The 20,532-nt window shown below is 33.4% G+C and overlaps 1 protein-coding gene across 2 annotated transcripts; it reads left to right on the top strand.

Moving 5' to 3' along the window:
* Positions 1–1,028: 1,028 nt before the first annotated feature.
* On the top strand, positions 1,029–9,895 carry CSN3 (casein kappa). 2 transcript variants are annotated; one of them, XM_065877562.1, is made up of 6 exons: positions 1,029–1,094; positions 3,192–3,237; positions 3,782–3,843; positions 6,508–6,540; positions 7,701–8,191; positions 9,722–9,895. In XM_065877562.1, the coding sequence occupies exons 2-5, from the start codon at positions 3,228–3,230 to the stop codon at positions 8,157–8,159; spliced, it is 564 nt and encodes a 187-aa protein (XP_065733634.1). In that variant the 5' UTR covers positions 1,029–1,094; positions 3,192–3,227; the 3' UTR covers positions 8,160–8,191; positions 9,722–9,895. The 2 variants fall into 2 exon arrangements, with proteins under 2 accessions (XP_065733634.1, XP_065733633.1); XM_065877561.1 differs by lacking the exon at positions 3,192–3,237 and having other exon boundaries at positions 1,035–1,094.
* The last annotated feature ends 10,637 nt before the right edge of the window (positions 9,896–20,532 follow it).

The raw sequence follows: 20,532 nt of genomic DNA, 5'->3' as shown, positions 1-20,532 counted from the left end.
TTAACTTTCTCAGACATGAAATACTTCTAAGAAAAAGAGGAACACAACACAATGCTGTTATTTCTTGTTTGTACTCTGGCAGTCCTACATTGATTCCTGTAAATACCTCAATCTGGCCAGGACTTTACAGCTAAAGTGAAGTCACAGTTAATGTTTTTTTCCAGAGAAATGTAAGCAAAAGAAAATATTCTTCCCTGAATTATCTAGGCAAATTATTTGGTTAGCTGTATTTTACCAAAATATTCCCCATATTGGTGGTTTTATGATATATATTTTGTAAGTCAGAATGAGCTGTCTTTGAAACAGAACAATTATTCTTAATTCAATAATTTAATTTTATACATCCAGAATGGTTCACCTATATTATTGAAATTTAAGAATCTAAGTGCACCTTTGATTCATAAGAGGTTAATCAATCAACAGGTGCTTATTGCATGCTTATACTATGAACTTACTGAAGAATAAATGCAAATGGATCCCTACTTTATATTGATTAAACTATTTTATATTTGGATATAACTTGTAAGAAGTTGTTCTTGAGTATATAAGAGATGGTCAGTTTTCTAGTTTTTAAATATTGATGGTTGTAATTCTGGAAGAATATGACCAACCACAGCCCATAATATATATAGGGTCACTTGATATCCAGTGTCTTAAATTAAAAAGAAACATTTGAAATGTAAAAGTGCTGTGGTTAGCTATTTTTCATTTTAATAATAGCTTTAAATTCAAATAGGTATAGTTGATTAAGAATGCAGTTAATATTTTTAAAACTTCTCCATATCTTTTCATAAAATATAAAAATTCATTCTTTAAATAGTGTAAATAATCTCTTTCCAAACCTTATGAATGACAACTCTATTTCCCCCTCTGCATTTCATTAACTGAGATAGACGCAAAGATGGTCCTGCTATCATCAAATCTTTCCTTTCTGTCGTCTTCCTATTGGGTGCAATGTAGAAGGAATATAAATCACATGACACAAGGCACTAACACCCTTTAATTAGTCTCCAGTTATTTACCTTGAGTCTTCCCTACAGCTGAGAGGCCAACTCAACCTACTGCCAAGCAAGACCTGATGGGCACAAGAAAAGGTAATCATATTAAAACGTTCAGAGAGAATGATTCTTTATCACAGTAGTTAGTAATAACACCACCAATGTTATTTTAGAAGCACATTTTCTTCTTTTTAACTTTATTGTTAAGCTTGAATATGCCTTAGCATCATTTTGATATTAATTTCTAACCTAAACCTTAGATTCTGTATGTTATCATCAAATTTATTTTTAACTTCACTTTGGGTTAAAGTCAAGGTTTGATACTGGCTAAACTACTGAAGACAATGTAAATTCTAAAGAAAGGTTCATTGTTCAAGACAATGAACCTATTCCTACAGACAAATGTGGAGGGCTAACTTCTTAGGAAGATGAAAGTGCATAATAATCTAGATTGATCCTTTAATTAATTTCAAAATTTTATTTATATCTTAAGGTTATAATTTTATTTGTTATAATATAGCTTTAAAAAAAAACATGACTTACATATCCTAATGAAAACTGAATAGTTCTTCTGTTTCACAAATTTTTCTTCCTTACCAAGTGATGAAGGCAAATCAAGTACTCATTGGTTTAAGTAACTGACAAGTGAAGTATGGTTTTATCTCTGATTTCTGTTTATGCTAAAAATGAGGGAACTACTATCATTTTACAGATTGTTTTTGTGTGAGTATGCTTGTGTTACAATTTTGCATGAATCGTAAAGAAGTCTGTGATTCACCATGGAAATATTATTGTTCAGTCTACAGTCTTAAAAGTTAAACAGTGATTATTGTACAATATTGTTTTCTATATTCACTATACTGTATTATAATCATCAAGCTTGCTAAGGGACTAGATCTTAATTATTCCAACCACAAAAAAGAAATGATAATTATGTGACATGACAGAAGTGTTAATTATCACTACAATTGCAATCATATTACAATTATACAAATACATCAAATCTACATGTTGTACACCTTAAATTTACACAATGTTATATGTCAAATCTATTTCAATTAAGAAAAAGTTAACTGGCAAGTAAAGAATTAATAAGGAACTCCATTCTTCTCAGTGAAACTTGAGAGGAAATAACCTATGCTGTAGGTTGTTCAAATTTGATCACATATGAGTTCTTTTCCATCCAATGGTATCCCATCAGAAGTTCTGAAGTCAGTTTAGTAGACGGCATTTCTAATCATTCTTAGCTGAAAATCAAAGGTGAATGGAGTCTGGTGTGTGCTCTCTTTACCAAGCCTGAACTTTAACTCTGTGACCCTCTTTTGTAAAACTCAGTTTGTAGGTTTCAAGTCTATACAAGTATAGCAATAACAATAGCTGCAACAAGACGTAGTTAGTATTTGCTTCATAAATACAATATGTATTTAAATATTAAAAGTTTGAAGTATTATATGTATCTTTCTAAAAAATCAATTTATTTTTTTAAAAAAATCAAATAAATATGTGTGTCTACCTTATACTCCTTTACAAAGGTAAGGCTAATTTATTTCTTCAAATATTTCAGCCAGAGAACTGTAATTGTCATATCATATTTTTTCATTAAAATGATCAAGTTAATCACATCATTTCTGATTACAGGAGAAGCAGATTATGAAAGATGCAGTTTCAGTATACTCCCCATGTCCTCCATTTTACACATTCCTGTTAGATTAATCGTGGAATTACAGAATTTCCTAAATTTCAGTTCTAACTTTTGTTTATAGGTAACAGTAGTAAGGCCCAGATAAAGGAAATTACTTGGACAAAATTACACAAGTAGAGATAGAGCCTGAGATAGAACTCAGTTCTCCAAAGGAATGTGTAGTCACCTCAGTCTCTAATCTGAAACCACTCAACTGCTTTCCGTTGTTTAGAAAGGCATGCCTAATTCTTCAACCTAGCATTTAAGACCTCTGCTTTTTCTTCCCTCATCTTTCTTTCCAACTTTGTATTTCCCTTCTTTCTGTTCAAATGCCCATAGATATTCCCAAGACTTTCTCCTTTACTTGAAGTTTCTCTCTATTAATCTCTGCCTGGGCAAGTCACACCTATAATGCTATCTCCTACAGAAATAATTTGTTGATTTCTTAACTGAAAACTTCTACCTGTAGAAAGCCACTTTTGTGACATTTTCTACTTTCTTTTCTCTAACAGTGATTTGTGTGTGTTGCAACTCTCTTCCTAAAATTGATGTTACTTGGCAAGACCGATTCCCCTTGATAATCTCAACACTTGACACAGTGATTTGTTCCTAGTAGGTTCTTGGTGCATGTAAAATGAATATATGATTAACCTTATAATGGTACTTTCAGTAATATAACCAAATATTAAATTCATTCAGTTTATACTGTTTGGTTTTTCTAAAGCTTTTGATAAAATAGATTTTCCACATTGGCTAAATCTACCCCTAAATCTGACTTTTTCTTTCCCCTTAAACCAAAGATGACATTGTTCCAAATCACTCTTAAATTATTAGCAACAGACCTTTTTAATGTAATGTGGTTTTTTTTGTTTGTTTTTTTGCGGTACGTGGGCCTCTCACTGTTGTGGCCTCTCCCGTTGCAGAGCACAGACTCCGGACGTGCAGGCTCAGCGGCCATGGCTCATGGGCCCAGCCGCTCCAAGGCATGTGGGATCTTCCCGGACCCGGGCACGAACCCGTGTCCCCTGCATCGGCAGGTGGACTCTCAACCAGTGCGCCACCAGGGAAGCCCTAATGTAATGTTTTTAATTTTTATTTTTAGGTGTAATGATGAAGAGTTTTTACCTAGTTGTGACTATCCTGGCATTAACCCTACCTTTTTTGGTGAGTTAATTTCATCTGATCAATTTGTATCAAAACTTTTTTAAAAATTTATTTAAGGTCTCTAATTGTGTAAATTTCTAAATACAGTTATATTTTATGGAACAAAACAGCTGCATACTAACTATATTTTCCTAATAGTAATTTATTTTTACATTTATTTCTCTTATAAAATTAAAGTCATGTTCTTCTGAATATACTTTTGGTTTCCAGGAATCAAGAAATCATACTTTATCATGTATAGAAAACCTTTAAAATTCTCTTATGATAGAGAAAATACATTTTGGGGGAAAAAACAGTAAATATTTTAAAATTATAATGTGATCTAAAAATTCACAAAAAATAAATACAGAAATCATAGACCAGGAGCAGAATTTTTTTTTCTTTTTTTAGAAATGTTTTTAATTAAATTCCTATCTCATGCAGACTCCAATCCCTTAAGGGACTAAATTCTTAAAATATTAGGAGCTTGTTTAAGCTTTTTTTTTTTTTTTTACCAATTTCAAATAACTTGACAGGTACTTTTAACATTCAAACATATTGTAATTTTTGTTATAATCTTTCCATTATGTCAATTGAGACTCCTTCTCAGGGCTTATATCCACAAACAACTCTATGATTTTCAGGCATTTTCTTGAATTACATGCTGTGTATCAAGGCTATTGGAACAAGAAAAATGTTTGGATTTTTTTTTTCTTTTAATTTTTTCGACTTGTTTTCCTTATTGTTTTGCCTATTGCTCTGTTTTATTTTCATGTTCGTTTGGGGATCCCAGGCACTTATTTGCCAATAGCAAGTACAGAAGGCAAACATCTCATGTTTTATGACCTCCTCTTAGATTTTAAAATATGGGAGGGCGCTAGTCCTTGTTTCATAATTCATTTATTATTAAATTTAGATTTTCTTTTAAGTTAATATCTCAAATAATTATATTAGGTAAATTTTTGGAGTCAAACTTTTTAAATATTTGAATTACTATGGCTTTCACATTTATTTTCTTTCATTTATTCTCTGAAATTTGATTTTATTGTGGCCACCTGCATATCTAGAACTTGGGTTTTCTCTTTGAGTGAAAAGGATTAAAGTTTAAATCAGAAAGTGATCCACAACTGCCTGACCTATAGCAACCTCTTCTTGAGCTACTTGAGCCCCCAAATACTCCTTCTGGTTTTCATAAAGCTACAAGTCCCACAGACATGAAGAAATAATTCAAAAGAAGAATAAAGGTTTATAGATTGTACCATCCAATCTTATGAGCAATCAAAATTATACAAATTAAAACAGCAATATGATAGCATCTTTTATGTGCTAAATTTATTCCTTCTCTCCAAAATAAAAATAAGATACAATTTATTACTAGCAATTATGAGATGAACTGCACAATCTTATAGCCTACTGGTGGCATTATAAGTTGGCATAAATTTTCTGTACAGCAATTTAATAATTTCAATCAAAGAATTTCTCCCCCAAAATCACATTTTTGAAAAACTGTCTTAAGAAATCAATTAAAACCATTTAAAAGGCCACTGATATTCAGATGTTATTCATCTCTCTATTTATAATAAAACATTTTTTGGAAAAAGCTTTAATGGTTAACAATAAAGAACAAACATTTCATGACATAGTCATTGATTATTTATATTTCTACTATGAATATGTAAGTATGAAAACTATGATATAATGGAAAAATGCTATGAGAGATCAAACTTCTTTTAAAAGAAGATACAAGATACTAAAATGAACATATACCAGGAATACATATAGATTGGTATTATATTTAAATGTCTAGATTTTCAGGATTTTTGAATGTAGGCAAACTTTCAATATTTATATAACTTTCTAAATTTTAAACTAGTGATTTAATAAATTTCTATAAAAATAAGTCTCTCTTATTACACACCAGTATTTTTTTTCTAATCTCTGATTTTCTATACCTACAACTTCCAAAAGTTTTGTAGGGTCTTTTATATCCAAGTGATATGTGTAAAGTCTTAAACTAGAACTGTCATTTTTAAAATATTTACCATTATGAACTCACTCAAAACTTTATCAAACTTTTGTGAGTTTTAAAGCTTCATAAAATTGCTAACTCCTGATTTCCTATGAAGGTTGTAATCCAGAATTAAGAAAAACACTATAAATACACAAAATTTGATTTTTTAAATGGTATTATTTATACACTGACGTTTTGCTAGATATTTTTAATCAAGAAAACCTCATAAATCATCTTAGTAGGAGAATAAAAACAGAAAAATATGTTCAATGCTCCTCTTATTTTTAACAATGTATATTCAGTACAAACTGAATATAGGTTGTTCATGTTCTTCATTTAAGCAAATATCATGTATTACATTTGTTGGGGTCAAATGATCATATTCTTTTCAACCTTGAAGTTTTCTCCCTAAACAGTGATTTTTAAAGACAACTTATCCATGGAGCTCATTATTACTATTTTAGTTATTATATTTATGTCACTTCTTGAGTGGTTCACAGACTATGGTTAGATAACCATGGAAAGTGCTTTATAATATTTTACAATACTAAAATAAAAACAAAAAAATGTTTTGTCTTTGATATAAAAGACATTTTTAAAGCCACAAGAAAATCTAGACTCTGTCTTGCTTTTTTTAACTTCTTATTTCTCATTCTTTCTCTGAATCTCACCAGCGTGCAGAGGGGCAAAACCAGGAACAATCAACAGTAAGTTTAAATGTTTCCCATAGAGATATGAACTCCAAAGTATAATATTATGCAAAGTTTAATGATATTAAAATACTTCTGTCTAAACACTAAGTAAATATTTAAACTCCATGAAATAATCTAATAATCCTTGTAAAAAACATCACTTCAACAACCAATCATATGAATCAACCTCAATGTTTATCTGAAAATCTCAGTATCATTTTGTAGGCCAAGTCATGTCTTTTGATTTTCATATGTATTTGGCAACATGAGAAAACCCTCTCAGAATTTAGTAGTGGGAAAAAATGAAAACAAAAGCAAAGTTTAATGTTTCTCCTGTCTACTTTTTAAGAGTTGGGGAAAGATCCCTCTCTGACCCTTCTTTGAATACTTCTCATACACTTGTATTTACTTCTACCTTTTGTTTCACCAATCTGTTTGAATGAATAGGTCTCCATTCATGAGAAAAGCTTGCTTTGCAGTGTAATTTTGTTGATTTGTTTCTATTTATATGGAAAGATCTAACGACGTATTTTTATAACTGCACATAATTAACAGAACTGAAGCAAATAAAAATAGAAAATTTCCTAACTGATCTTTAATGGATAAAACTAGGCTGAAAAAAATCCAAAGTATAAATCCAGAAATCCATATCACATTATTTTACTATTCTGCTATAATTAGTTTAGGAAAAAATGTGCCCTCAGCCTAATCCTTCGATAAATAAAATACAATTACAAACATGCGGTGAGAATGTATATATACACGTATAAGGAAAAATATATACGTAGTTTTTTCTGTGTGTAGTATGTTTGTATACTGTATGTCAAAGCACTCTATGAGACTGGTCTAGCTGTGGTACTTATAATGTACAGCATTTACTGAGCACGTTTTGTGTATGCCAAACTCTGGTCAATGTGATTTACATTATGGATTAGCTCATCTAATTTTTTTTAAACTAATGTTATTTTTAACATTTGTTGAAAATCAAGAAGTGGAAGGGAAGTGTACAAATCCATATCTCGTAAAATAATATGGTTGTTGGGTTCACTATGTCCAATGTTGTACTTACTTAACATCAAATACTGTAACATTGTATTTCAAAAACTTCTGATTTAAGACATCTCTTCATTCTAGCCTACAATAATACTATTCTGCATAATTTATTCTTTTTGCAGCGCTGTGAGAATGATGAAAGATTGTTCAAAGAAAAAACAGTAAAATATATCCCAATTCATTATGTGCTGAGTAGGTATCCTAGTTATGGACTCAATTACTACCAGCACAGACCAGCTGTACTAATTAATAACCAATTTATGCCTTACCCATATTATGCAAAGCCAGTTGCAGTTAGGCCACATGCCCAAATTCCTCAATGGCAATTCCTGCCAAATATCTACCCATCTACTGTGGCACATCACCCACACCCACGTCCATCATTTCTTGCCATTCCACCGAAGAAAACTCAGGATAAAACAGTCATCCCTATCATCAGTACCATTGCTACTGTTGAGCCTACACTTATACCTACTACTGAACCAATAGTGAACACTGTAGTTACTCCAGAAGCTTCCTCAGAATTCATCATGAGTACACCTGAGACCACCACAGTCCAAGTTACTTCACCTGTGGTCTAAAAACTAAGGAAACATCAAAGAAGACAACACAGGTAAATGAGCAAAAGACAAAATGAATAATAGACAAGATTCATGGATTTATCAAAACAATCATAAAATCTAAAATAGTATAGATGGATAAATTAAATCTGTTACGGGAGCAGGCTAATTATAACTTTAATTTGGTGGTGGCTTAGCATTGATACACTAGATTCTTTTCCAACAAGAAATGAAAAATAATCGTATTTTACAAAATGAAGAAAAATTGGGAACTTTTTAATCAAACTTTTTTCAACAACTGGAACACTCCTAGAATCTATTTGTTTTATTTTATTCCTATTCACAGACAGAGACAGTGGAGTAAATGACTATTAAACTCATGATTTTACTTATCTCAGAAATGCAACTCCTTAGGACAGTGTATACAGGATATGAGTTTAAATACATTTTAATTGTATAACAGTGTTCTTTCATTCAACAGTGTTCTTGCACTCTAATTTTGGTATGAATAGACTGAAAGGAAATGATAGGCTTCCCATGTAGCTTTTTGATTTAAGATACAACTCAGTGTGACATAGTGGTAAAAGCATTAAATCAGAGAAGGCTGCTTCTTCCATTGTGTGATCTTAGGCAAGTCATTACTCTCAATGAACTTTCATTTTCTCATAATTTTGGTTGCTATGAGGTTCAAGTGAGAAAGCATATTGTGAATGAGTTGTAAAAAGTGATCAATCATGAACTGTAATGCTTTAGAAAAGATAAAGTAAAATTAGTAAATACTAAAATTTATTTTCAACTAACATCTCAAGTCCTTACTAAATCAAAACTACATAACTATCTCAGTTTATTCCTGTAGCAGCCATGTGGAATGGATTATATTACCATCCTGAATTCACACACACACACAAAAAGCCGATAAATGCAAGTTACTACAGCTAGAAAGTTCAAAACTGGGAACCAAATCAAACCTGCTTGATTTCAGATAGTAAGGCTTCATTAGTATGTCGCCTATTTCCATATGGGCTAATTTGCAAAAAAAAAAACAGAAAACAAACTATAATTTCCCAAGATCAGCATATGTGTAAATTTTATTATTGAGTTATGTTTAATAAGACTTCTGGTAAGAAAAAAAAAAACATAAGTTAATAAATCTTTGACTCATTAAATTTTTGAAAACAAAAGGAGAAAATTAATGGAGACAACATGAAAACAAGTGATTGAGTATTCAATTGTCCATTTTATTGATCTAAAATACATTATTACATGATTGTTTTTAACAGAATAATCATTATCTCAGTAGTTACGTTTGTTCAAAACTCATGAACCTAGATTTCTAAGTTAAAACCACTGTATAATATCACTTATAAAAAAGAATGTATAGGACTGTGTCTTTCTGTAAATATCAGGTGAAGGCAATTATTTCAGTTCACTATATGTTGAATTTAAATATTTAAATTTAGATATTTAATTTGATAGACTCCTTGATACAGACATTAGGCAAATCGGAAGCTAAATAAAAGTCTACATATCATGAGAACTGTTAGCACATTATGAACTAAATTCCTAAACTGTCATTTTTTTAGGTCTTTCTGAAACCAAGTGACTACTTCACACTGTCCTTTAGCCAGTTGTCTGCCTTCAGTGAAGAGAGAATATGATTTTCACAGATTCGGCTCCTTTCTCTTCTCCCCTTACATTTTACATCCATGCCATATTTAATTTTTTGATTCCTGCATAATAAAGCCAATTGAATGCAATGGATCTCTTAATTTGAAATAGTCTGTGAATACACCTCAGGGATATTTGAAACTTTGATATTCCAAGATAAATTTAGTGTGAGTTTGAGTACACACATTTAATTGGAGGCAAAGTTCATAATTTCGTCTGATTTTCAAAGTGGTCCATGGTTTAACACTGATTAAGAACATCTTCTGCAGGATGACACTAGAACATCTAAATTTATGGCTAAGTCATTGGGACTAGAGAAGAACTAAGCTATAGTGTTCAACTCCAGAAGACCACAAAGTGACTCTTGGGAGCCATGAGAACTCTAGAGGTAGCATTAAATTTAGGTGTCCAAATGTAATGCTAATTTTAGTCTAGATCATTCCCAAGAGCAAATTCCAGATACAGACAGGTTACAGATGACCACAACTACAAACACAGATAGATATATGGCAAAATAAACAAGAGTTGACTCTTGACCTGCATGAACCAGTTTCCTCCAGACTTGAAGCTATAGTCTCACACCTGTCAAACTCACATTCATACAAATGCACACACACACACACACACACACACACACACACACACACACCAGGAAGCTTATGGAATTGAGGTCTTCCAGTCTACAAAAATTAGTGAATACTCAAAGTCCAAAAATATGGCAGTTTTTCCCTTAATGAAATATCGCAAGGAAAATGAGTGGGTCACGTATGTGCTTGCTCCATATTTAACACATCATGCCAGGAAAAATACAAATCACTCAACCCGTACAAAGGGCTTACTGTCACTATTTTGCTGAAACCCTCAATAGATGTTCTATTGTTAGGAGTGGTTTAAAAAACTTTACCTTCTCTCTCACTCAAATGTTAGAGTCTGGAAGAGAGGCCTGGTCAGGAACATGGCATGGCTGGACTTCATTTGCTATGACCATTAATAATATTACTAATTTCTAGAAAAATGAAGTTAAAGGATGGAAGAAATAGAATTTATTTCATTAATTAATAAAACATTTATCTCAAAGTACTATAAGAATTATTATGGGATACAAAACAACAATAATAATAATAAGCAATCAACAGTTATATATTATAGACCATAAGCCAATTTTCTCTTTGCTCATATATATTCAATCTTTTAATAGTTACTCATGGACTACATATTATTATTATTGTTACTATTATTATTATGAAAGAGAATTGAAGTAATTTTCCCCAAGTGGAACTGGAATTGAACACGGATAATTTTGCTTTAAAATCCTTGTTTTTAATCTTGTGAACACTACTATAAAAGCATTTCCACACTGGGTGGTGAAATAAAATATGAAACAAAATACTGTGAAACAGGAAAAATATTCTTGTCTTAATATTGGCTCATATTAATACAATAATATGTCTAACTACAATAACATTAATAAAAAGAGTTGTTAAAAGTAGGATTTTAAATAAAACACTTACCTCCCTGATATGACATTATCTGATCTTTTGTACCAATTGGATTAACCAGTTAGAGTATACTGTGTAAGTAATATGGCATAGTAAATCCCTCAACTACTATTTATGTGTTAAGAAAATACATTGGTGAATTGGTTATTTTGGATTTGGATAAATTACTTTCAGATGCAAGGGTCCATTCACGTGAAGGCAGTTTATATGAGAAATTATATCTTTAGCACAGAAAAGAAATGGGATCTGGAGATTTACACATATTCATTTTTCAATTATTTGCCAAATGTCCACTATGTGAATACAGCATGTTTCCTCCCCACCTCTAGGACCTCACAGACTAATAAGATTAGAAAAACATATTATTCAGTCTTGTAGCACAGCCTTATCTGAAAGTTCTTAGGTCTTCCACAAATGCAGTGTTAAGTTATATAATAAATATTTGTTTAGCACTTTAAAATGTATAAAGAGCTTTCACACATAGAAACCTCTTAATCTTCATCAATAACCTCTTAAAATAATTTCTTATTAATCCTCATTTTGTATATGTGAACACAACTTTAAAGTAGTTAAACATAAGAGAGTGAAAATTTATAGGCCTTAGATTTAGATAGAACTGAATTAAAGGTTTAGCTCAAATTTTCTTAACTGTGTGACCCTGGGTAGCAGATAATAAAGTGGAAAATAACATTTTTTGATTTATTGATATACGTGTTAGGCTCTGTATCAAGTATTTTACAGGTTTTACTTTATTCATTTCACATAGTACTCCCTTAGAGAGGCACTATTATTATGCTCATATATAAACAAGGAAACCGAGGTTCAGAGAGATTAATTTGCCCAAGAACAAAAAGCCACTACAGGGCTTCCCTGGTGGCACAGTGGTTGAGTCTGCCTGCCGATACAGGGGACACGGGTTCGTGCCCCGGTCCAGGAAGGTCCCACATGCCGCGGAGCGGCTGGGCCCGTGAGCCATGACCGCTGAGCCTGCACGTCCGGAGCCTGTGCTCCACAACGGGAGAGGCCACAACAGTGAGAGGCCCGCGTACCGCAAAAAAAAAAAAAAAAAAGCCACTACATATATATACTACCAGATGTAAAATAGAGAGCTAGTGGGAAGCAGCCACATAGCACAGGGAGATCGGTGCTTTGTGACCACCTAGAGGGGTGGGATACAGAGGGTGGGAGGGAGATACAAGAGGGAGAGGGAGGAGATATGGGTATATATGCATATGTATAGCTGATTCACTTTGTTATAAAGCAGAAACTAACACACCATTGTAAAGCAATTATACTCCAATAAAGATGTTAAAAATAAATAAATAAAATAAAATGAAAATAATTTTTAAAAAATTAAATTAAAAAAAGCCACTAAATGGTAGAATTTTGTTCTGAACTCTAGAAATTCAGTACACCAGCCTTTGTTATCTTACTACTTGGACAAAAACTTTTAGCCTAAAACATTCATTATAGTACCTTACTTTCACTGGACAGTCAATAAATTTTTATTTCCTTATTTGTAAAGAACATTCACTGTCTGCAAGACAAGGCCAATTTTCATGATCTTACTAATACTACCTTCCTATTTCATCTCTCCCCATTAGATCCTCATACCATTCACCCCAGTGACTCAGAAACTCCCCAGATGACCTTAGCTGTATTAATATCAACACCAGCACTTTTCTGAAGCTGCTCAAATCCTTTGGGTAATTCCTATCACATAACCAAAATTTGACTCCTTGGCTTAGATATCACATCTTTAAGAAAAACTTTCCTTAACTTCCAAGATCAAGTGCTCGACTCATGTGCTACCACAGCATCCTTCCCCCTACCTATTCCTTTCCTATTTGTTATACCTCCCTGTCCACCTCTCCTGCTGGGATGTAAGCCCTATGAGCCCAGGAACTATGTTCTCCCACCACTGCCTCTCCAAGGTAAGGCCCAATACATTATAAGAGCTAAATAAATGTTTGCTAAACAATGAATAAGTAAAGGAATAAAAGGGTTTTTAATAATTGAAACGGAAATACCCATTTAATAGGATTAAATAATCTAGATGTTCCCTACCAAAATCTAGGGGAAAAAATGTTGACCTTAGCAGTTTATTACTGATCATAAACCAAATTACCAAAGGTCAATTTAAAACTCAAGAAAATTACTGAAAATCGTACCAATCACAGCAATTTAATGTATAAATATATAATGCTTTTTATAACTTAATCTCAGTTTTCAAGGAAGGAAAGCTGAATGCCAACAGAGTGATAACCAAATTACTGTATCAATATTATGTTATCTTAACTCTACCACACTATTTAGAAAAAGGAAATGATGGCCTGTCCTCTTCTTAATCTTCCTAATGTGCTAAATGGAGTAATGGCCAGATGCCTATATTATTATAATAAAGGCTATAAATGTAATAAATGGGACAGATGAACAAAAATGGACCTGAAAGATTGAGTGTATTCTTTTTTCTTCTTTTAACATGTTTATTGGAGTATAATTGCTTTACAATGGTGTGTTAGTTTCTGCTTTATAACAAAGTGAATCAGCTATACATACACATATATCCCCATATTTCCTCCATCTTGCATCTCCCTCCCATCCTCCCCATCCCACCTAGGTGGTCACAAAGCACCGAGTTGATCTCCTTGTGCTCTGTGGCTACTTGCCACTAGCTATCTATTTTACATTTGGTAGTACATATAAGTCCATGCCACTCTCTCACTTCATCCCAGTTTACCTTTCTGCCTCCGCGTGCCCTCAAGTCCATTCTGTTTGTCTGGGTCTTTTTTCCTGTCCTGCCCCTATGTTCTTCAGAACCATTTTTTTTTTCAGATTCCATATGTATGTGTTAGCATATGGTATTTGGTTTCCTCTTTTTGACTTACTTCACTCTGAATGACACGCTCTAGGTCCATCCACCTCACTACAAATAACTAAGTTTTGTTTCTTTTTATGGCTGAGTAATATTCCATTGTATGTATGTTCCACAACTTCTTTATCCATTCATCTGTTGATGGACACTTAGGTGGCTTCCATATCTTGTTTACTGTAAATAGAGCTACAATGAACATGGTGGTACATGACTCTTTTTGAATTATAGTTTCCTCAGGGTATATGCCCAGTAGGGGGACTGCTGGGTCATATGGTAGTTCTATTTTTAGTTTTCTAAGGAGCCTCCATACTGTTATCCATAGTGGCTGTATCAATTTACATTGCCACCAACAGTGCAAGAGGGTTCCCTTTTCTCCACACCCTCTCCAGCATTTATTCTTTGTAGATTTTTGGATGATGGCCATTCTGACCAGTATGAGATGATATCTCATTGTAGTTTTGATTTGCATTTCTCTAATAAGTAATGATGCTGAGCATTCTTTCATGTGTTTGTTGGCAATCTGTATATCTTCTTTGGAGAAATGTCTATTTAGGTCTTCTGCCCATTTTTGGATTGGGGTGCTTGTTTTTTTAAAATTGAGCTCCATGTGCTGCTTGTAAATTTTGGAGATTAAGCCTCTGTCAGTTGCTTTATTTGCAAATATTTTCTCACATTCTGAGGGTTGTCTTTTCATCTTGTTTGTAGTTTCCTTTGCTGTGCAAAAGTTTTTAAGTTTCATTAGGTCCCGTTTGTTTATTTTTATTTCCATTACTCTAGGAGGTGGATCCAAAAAGATCTTGCTGTGATTTATGTGAAAGAGTGTTCTTCCTATGTTTTCCTCCAAGAGTTTTATAGTGTCTGCTCTTACATTTAGGTCTTTAATCCATACTGAGTTTATTTTTGTGTATGGTGTTACGGAGTGTTCTAATTTCATTCTTTTACATGTAGCTGTCCAGTTTTCCCAGCACCACTTATTGAAGAGACTGTCTTTTCTCCAAAGTATATCCTTGCCTCCTTTGTCATAGATTAGTTGACCAGAGGTGCATGGGTTTATCTCTGGGCTTTCTATCCTTTTCCATTGATCTATATTTCTGTTTTTGTGCCAGTACTATATTGTGTGGATTACTGTAGCTTTGTAATATAGTCTGAAGTCAGGGAGTCTGATTCCTTCAGCTCAGTTGTTTTCCCTCAAGACTGCTTTGGCTATTCAGGGTCTTTTGTGTCTCCATACAAATTTTAAGATTTTTTTGTTCTAGTTCTGTAAAAAATGCCATTGGTAACTTGATAGGGATTGCACTGAATGTGTAGATTGCTTTGGGTAATAGAGTCACTTTCAGAATATTGATTCTTCCAATCCAAGAACATGGTATATCTCTCCATCTGTTTGTATCATCTTTAATTTCTTTCATCAGTGTCCTATAGTTTTCTGCATACAGGTCTTTTGTCTGCCTAGGTAGGTTTATTCCTAGGTATGTTATTCTTTTTGTTGCAATGGTAGATGGGAGTGTTTCCTTAATTTCTTTTTCAGATTTTTCATCATTAGTTTATAGGAATGCAAGAGAGTTCTGTGCATTAATTTTATATCCTGTAACTTTACCAAATCCATTGATTAGCTCTAGTAGTTTTTGGTGGCATATTTAGGTTTCTCTATGTATAGTATCATGTCATCTGCAAACAGTGAGAGTTTTAATTCTTCTTTTCCAAGTTGTATTCCTTTTATTTCTTTTTCTTCTCTGATTGCCATGGTTAGGATTTCCAAAACTATGTTGAATAATAGTGGTGAGAGTGGGCATCCTTGTCTTGTTCCTGATCTTAGAGGAAATGCTTTCAGGTTTTCACCATTGAGAATGATGTATGCTGCGGGTTTGTCATATATGGCCTTTATTATGTTGAAGTAGGTTCCCTCTATGCCCACTTTCTGGAGAGATTTTTTTATCATAAATGGGTGTTGAATTTTGTCGAAAGCTTTTTCGGCATCTATTGAGATGATCATATGGTTTTTCTTCTTCAATTTGTTAATATGGTGTATCACATTGATTGATTTACATATATTGAAGAATCCTTGCATCTCTGGGATAAATCCCACTTGATCATGGTGTATGATACTTTTAGTGCGTTGTTGGATTCTGTTTGCTAATATATTGTTGAGGATTTTTGCATCTATATTCATCAGTGATATTGGTCTCTAATTTTCTTTTTTTTGTAGTATCTTTGTCTGGTTTTGGTATCAGGGTGATTGTGGCCTCATAGAATAAGTTTGAGAGTTTTTCTTCCTCTGCAATTTTTTGGAAGAGTTTGAGAAGGATGGGTGTTAGCTCTTCTCTAAATGTTTGATAGAATTCCCCTGTGAAGCCTTCTGGTCCTGGACTTTTGTTTGTTGGAATATTTTTAATCACAGTCTCAATTTTATTACTTGTGATTGGTCTTTTCATATTTTCTATTTCTTCCTGGTTCAATCTTGGAAAGTTAAACCTTTCTAAGAATTTGTCCATTTCTTCCAGGTTGTCCATTTTATATGACACAGAGTTGCTTGTAGTAGTCTCTTAGGATGCTTTGCATGTCTGCAGTGTCTGTTGTAACTTCTCCTTTTTCATTTCTAATTTTATTGATTTGAGTCCTCTCCCTCTTTTTCTTGATGAGTCTGGCTAATGGTTTATCAATTTTGTTTATCTTCTCAAAGAACCTTTTAGTTTTATTGATCTTTGCTATTGTTTTCTTTGTCTCTATTTCATTTATTTCTGCTCTGATCTTTATGATTTCTTTCCTTCTACTAATTTTGTGTTTTGCTTGCTCTTCTTTCTCTAATTCCTTTAGGTGTAGTGTTAGATTGTTTATTTAAGACGTTTGTTTCTTGAGGTAGGATTGTATTGCTATAAACTTCCATCTTAGAACTGCTTTTGCTGCATCCCATAGATTTTGTGTCATCGTGTTTTCATTGTCATTTGTCTCTAGGTATTTTTTGATTTCTTCAGCGATCTCTTGGTTATTTAGTAACATATTGTTTAGCCTCCATGTGTTTGTGTTTTACATTTTTTCCATGTAATTGACTTCTAATCTCATAGTGTTGTCATCAGAAAAGATGCTTGATATGATTTCAATTTTCTTAAATTTACTGAGTCTTGATTTGTGACCCAAGATGTGATCTATCCTGGAAAATGTTCAGTGTGCACTTGAGAAGTGTAATCTCCTGTTTTTGGATGGACTGTCCTATAAATCTGAATTAAATCTACCTGGTCTATTGTGTCATTTAAAGCTTGTGTTCCCTTATTAATTTTCTGTTTGGATGATCTGTCCATTGGTAAGCAAGTTTTGAAACATGTAAAATTCAGTAAAATCTTTTCATTAAACATAACTGCAAATAGGCCTTTGCAATAAGTAAAAAGTGAGGGCTTCCCTGGTGGCACAGTAGTTGAGAGTTGGCCTGCTGATGCAGGGGACATGGGTTCCTGCCCCAGTCCGGGAGTATCCCACATGCTGCAGAACGTCTGGGCCCGTGAGCCATGGCCACTGAGCCTGCACGCCCGGAACCTGTGCTCCACAACAGGAGAGGCCACAACAGTGAGAGGCCCGTGTACCACAAAAAAAAAAAAGAGAGACTTACAGTGCTTTTATGTTTTTTTAATAATGCTCTATCAAATACAAAAGTAAATATGTTATCCAGGTACTGCTTGGAGGTCTTGTTTAAATAAATGAGAAATTATTTTATGAAATTGGTAAACTAAAGAGGTCATTTAAACCATGTTGATCTCATCAATTTTTTTTTTTTTTTTGCGGTACGTGGGCCTCTCACTGTTGTGGTCTCTCCCACTGTGGCCTCTCCCAGAGCACAGGCTCTGGACGCGCATGCTCAGTGGCCATGGCTCACGGGCCCAGCTGCTCTGCAGCATGTAGGATCTTCCTGGACTGGGGCACGAACCCATGTCCCCTGCATCGGCAGGCAGACTCTCAACCACTCTGCCACCAGGGAAGCCCTCATCAATTATTTTTAACTGTCATCAACAGTGTTTTTGAAACCACATTGTGAAGCAAATGATCATAAAATAAATCATATTTTCCAAAGGAAAAATTAGACTGGAGTTCATATTTTTTAACACCAATAAATTCATATGACCAAAACCAAAGCCAGAATAAATATTATATAGCTCTAAAAATTGTTAAAATATTGTCAAAGAATAACTTTGAGAAATTTAGTTATTTGTATGAAAGTGAGGGACACTGTTTTCAACAAACAAAGGAAAAATGAGAATTGTGATAAGAAGAAAATAGAGGGGAAAAAAGATGTTGTCTTGAAATTGTAAGTTATATTTTACATTTTGGCAGTAAATCAGCAACTCACAAGGGGGTCAGCCTAGACAGGCACCACTTGAGTAGTTTCACCAGGGTCATCAAAAATTGCTTATATGTTATTTGGAAAGTGAGAATGGGATGGTTCTTTTGTGTAAAATCTTCCAATGACCCTCCATTAACACTTTCAGCTTATTTAGAAAAGTTTGTGCCTTATCATTTACCAGAATTGTTTGAAACTATAATTATGCATTAAATTTTTAAAAAGTAAAATAAGGTTATTAAGCACATTGATTATACAGAGTTCATCGCAGAACAGAGATTTATAAAGCACATAAAATATAAAATTATTGAATCGATATTTGACCGATTAATTTTGTTGTAAATTATTAAATGTTATGTAATTATTAATATAGTTAACCTTATTAGAATTTAAAAGAGGATCTTTAAGATAAATTTGAAGCCTCAGGTCCAATTAAGACAAAATCTGTCCAGTGACATCTGATCTACTAAATTGATTTTCTCTCTAGAAATCCTAGAAACCGAAAATGAATCAAATCTTTTAAAATAATCCAGGAACTGTATTGTGGGTAGTACTCCAAGTTCAAAATCATTCTTGTCAAACATAAAGATTAGAGCATCTAAATATGTAGCTACAGAAAGAATATCAATTAGGAAGAGTTTAAGGAAAGGCTCATGGATTTGATTTTTTTTTTCATATCCCCAAAACATAATTGGTAACTGGAGTGGGGAAAGAGAGTTGGTTTTTTTTCTTTTAACTTGACAAGGGTCAAGAAATACCTGATCAGCCACCATGGCATGTATCTTACAACCATCCACCTAACTTGAACCTCTCACTATGGATTGGACCTATCTGTGTTGTGCCATATTGACCTCCATCTCAACTATACAAATCTGCCTCATCCCGACCACAATCACTTGACAAGATCTATTCAAATGACAGCAAATTTAACAGCAAATATTCCCCTTCCTTAGCTGTTTACATCAATTCAAATTCTACCACACTGATCAAAACCTCTAAATTCTCCAAGACTACTAACCCAAGCCATCCTTGTTCAACTCAATTTAGGGAAATTCAGCAATATCAATTTCAAACAAGAATAGCCCCAGCAGATCTAACAAGAACTAAATCGTCTCAGCATGATAGGTTTCAACAATGTTTTTCTATAGACCAAATATGTGTCTTAGAAACCTACCATGTTAGAATTCTTACTTACAAAATATTCTTAAAATATTTTCAACTGCTTATTCTAAGTCATCTCCTGCTGTTACCATGCCTATCCAAAATCCAACTCCTAATACCATTACTGAGTATAACATTGCTATTATCACTGCAACCACTCCCATGTCACCAACCCTACCACCACCACAGAGCTCACTATAACTAATGTTCCAACACTGGCAAGAGTACTGTAATTCCTATCTGGTTTGAAGATATTTTGTTTTTTTATGCCTAGGACTATGTTAATGTGTGTGTGTGTGTGTGTGTGCTTATGTGTTTGTGTGTGTATTGAGGGGAAGGGAATAAAAATTATAAAGCATGATCTCTTCCATCAAAAAGTTGAAACTCTAGGAAGTCAAAGGTACAAATTTCCAGTTATAAAATGAATAAGGTTGAGGATGTAATATACAGCATGGTGACCATAGTTAATAATACCATACTGCATATTTGAGAGTAGATTGTGAAAGTTCTCATCACAAGAAAAAAAAATATAAGTATGTATGGTGACAGATGCTAGCTGGACTTATCACGGTGACCATTTTGCAACATATACAAATATTGAATCATTACATTGTACATCTGAAACTAATACAATGTGATTATTTCTAAATTGTCTTTTCATCTAAAACCAGTAATCATAACAGTGCCCAATCAGAGCACAGAAACAACCTCCAAGGAGAGCCAGTGCCATTGGCCCTGTGGTTGATGCAACAATCACCATGATGACCAATGCTTCAGTCACTATAAAGAACACCACTCTCCTGCCTAGGGATATCACAGAGCCCAGGGAAAGACCTCTGAGTGTGCATGGTGCCACTTTGTCCC

This window comes from Phocoena phocoena, chromosome 5, assembly GCF_963924675.1.
Source record: "Phocoena phocoena chromosome 5, mPhoPho1.1, whole genome shotgun sequence".
NCBI lineage: Eukaryota > Metazoa > Chordata > Mammalia > Artiodactyla > Phocoenidae > Phocoena > Phocoena phocoena.
The sequence above is the reverse complement of the archived record's forward strand: the minus strand, read 5'-3'. Positions and strand labels throughout refer to the sequence as shown.

Excerpts from the sequence above, each read along its gene's own strand:
- CSN3 (XM_065877561.1), top strand. Across the intron at positions 3,844-6,507 it reads CATTAACCCTACCTTTTTTG|CGTGCAGAGGGGCAAAACCA; the intron begins GTGAGTTAATTT and ends GAATCTCACCAG. Across the intron at positions 6,541-7,700 it reads AAAACCAGGAACAATCAACA|CGCTGTGAGAATGATGAAAG; the intron begins GTAAGTTTAAAT and ends TTCTTTTTGCAG.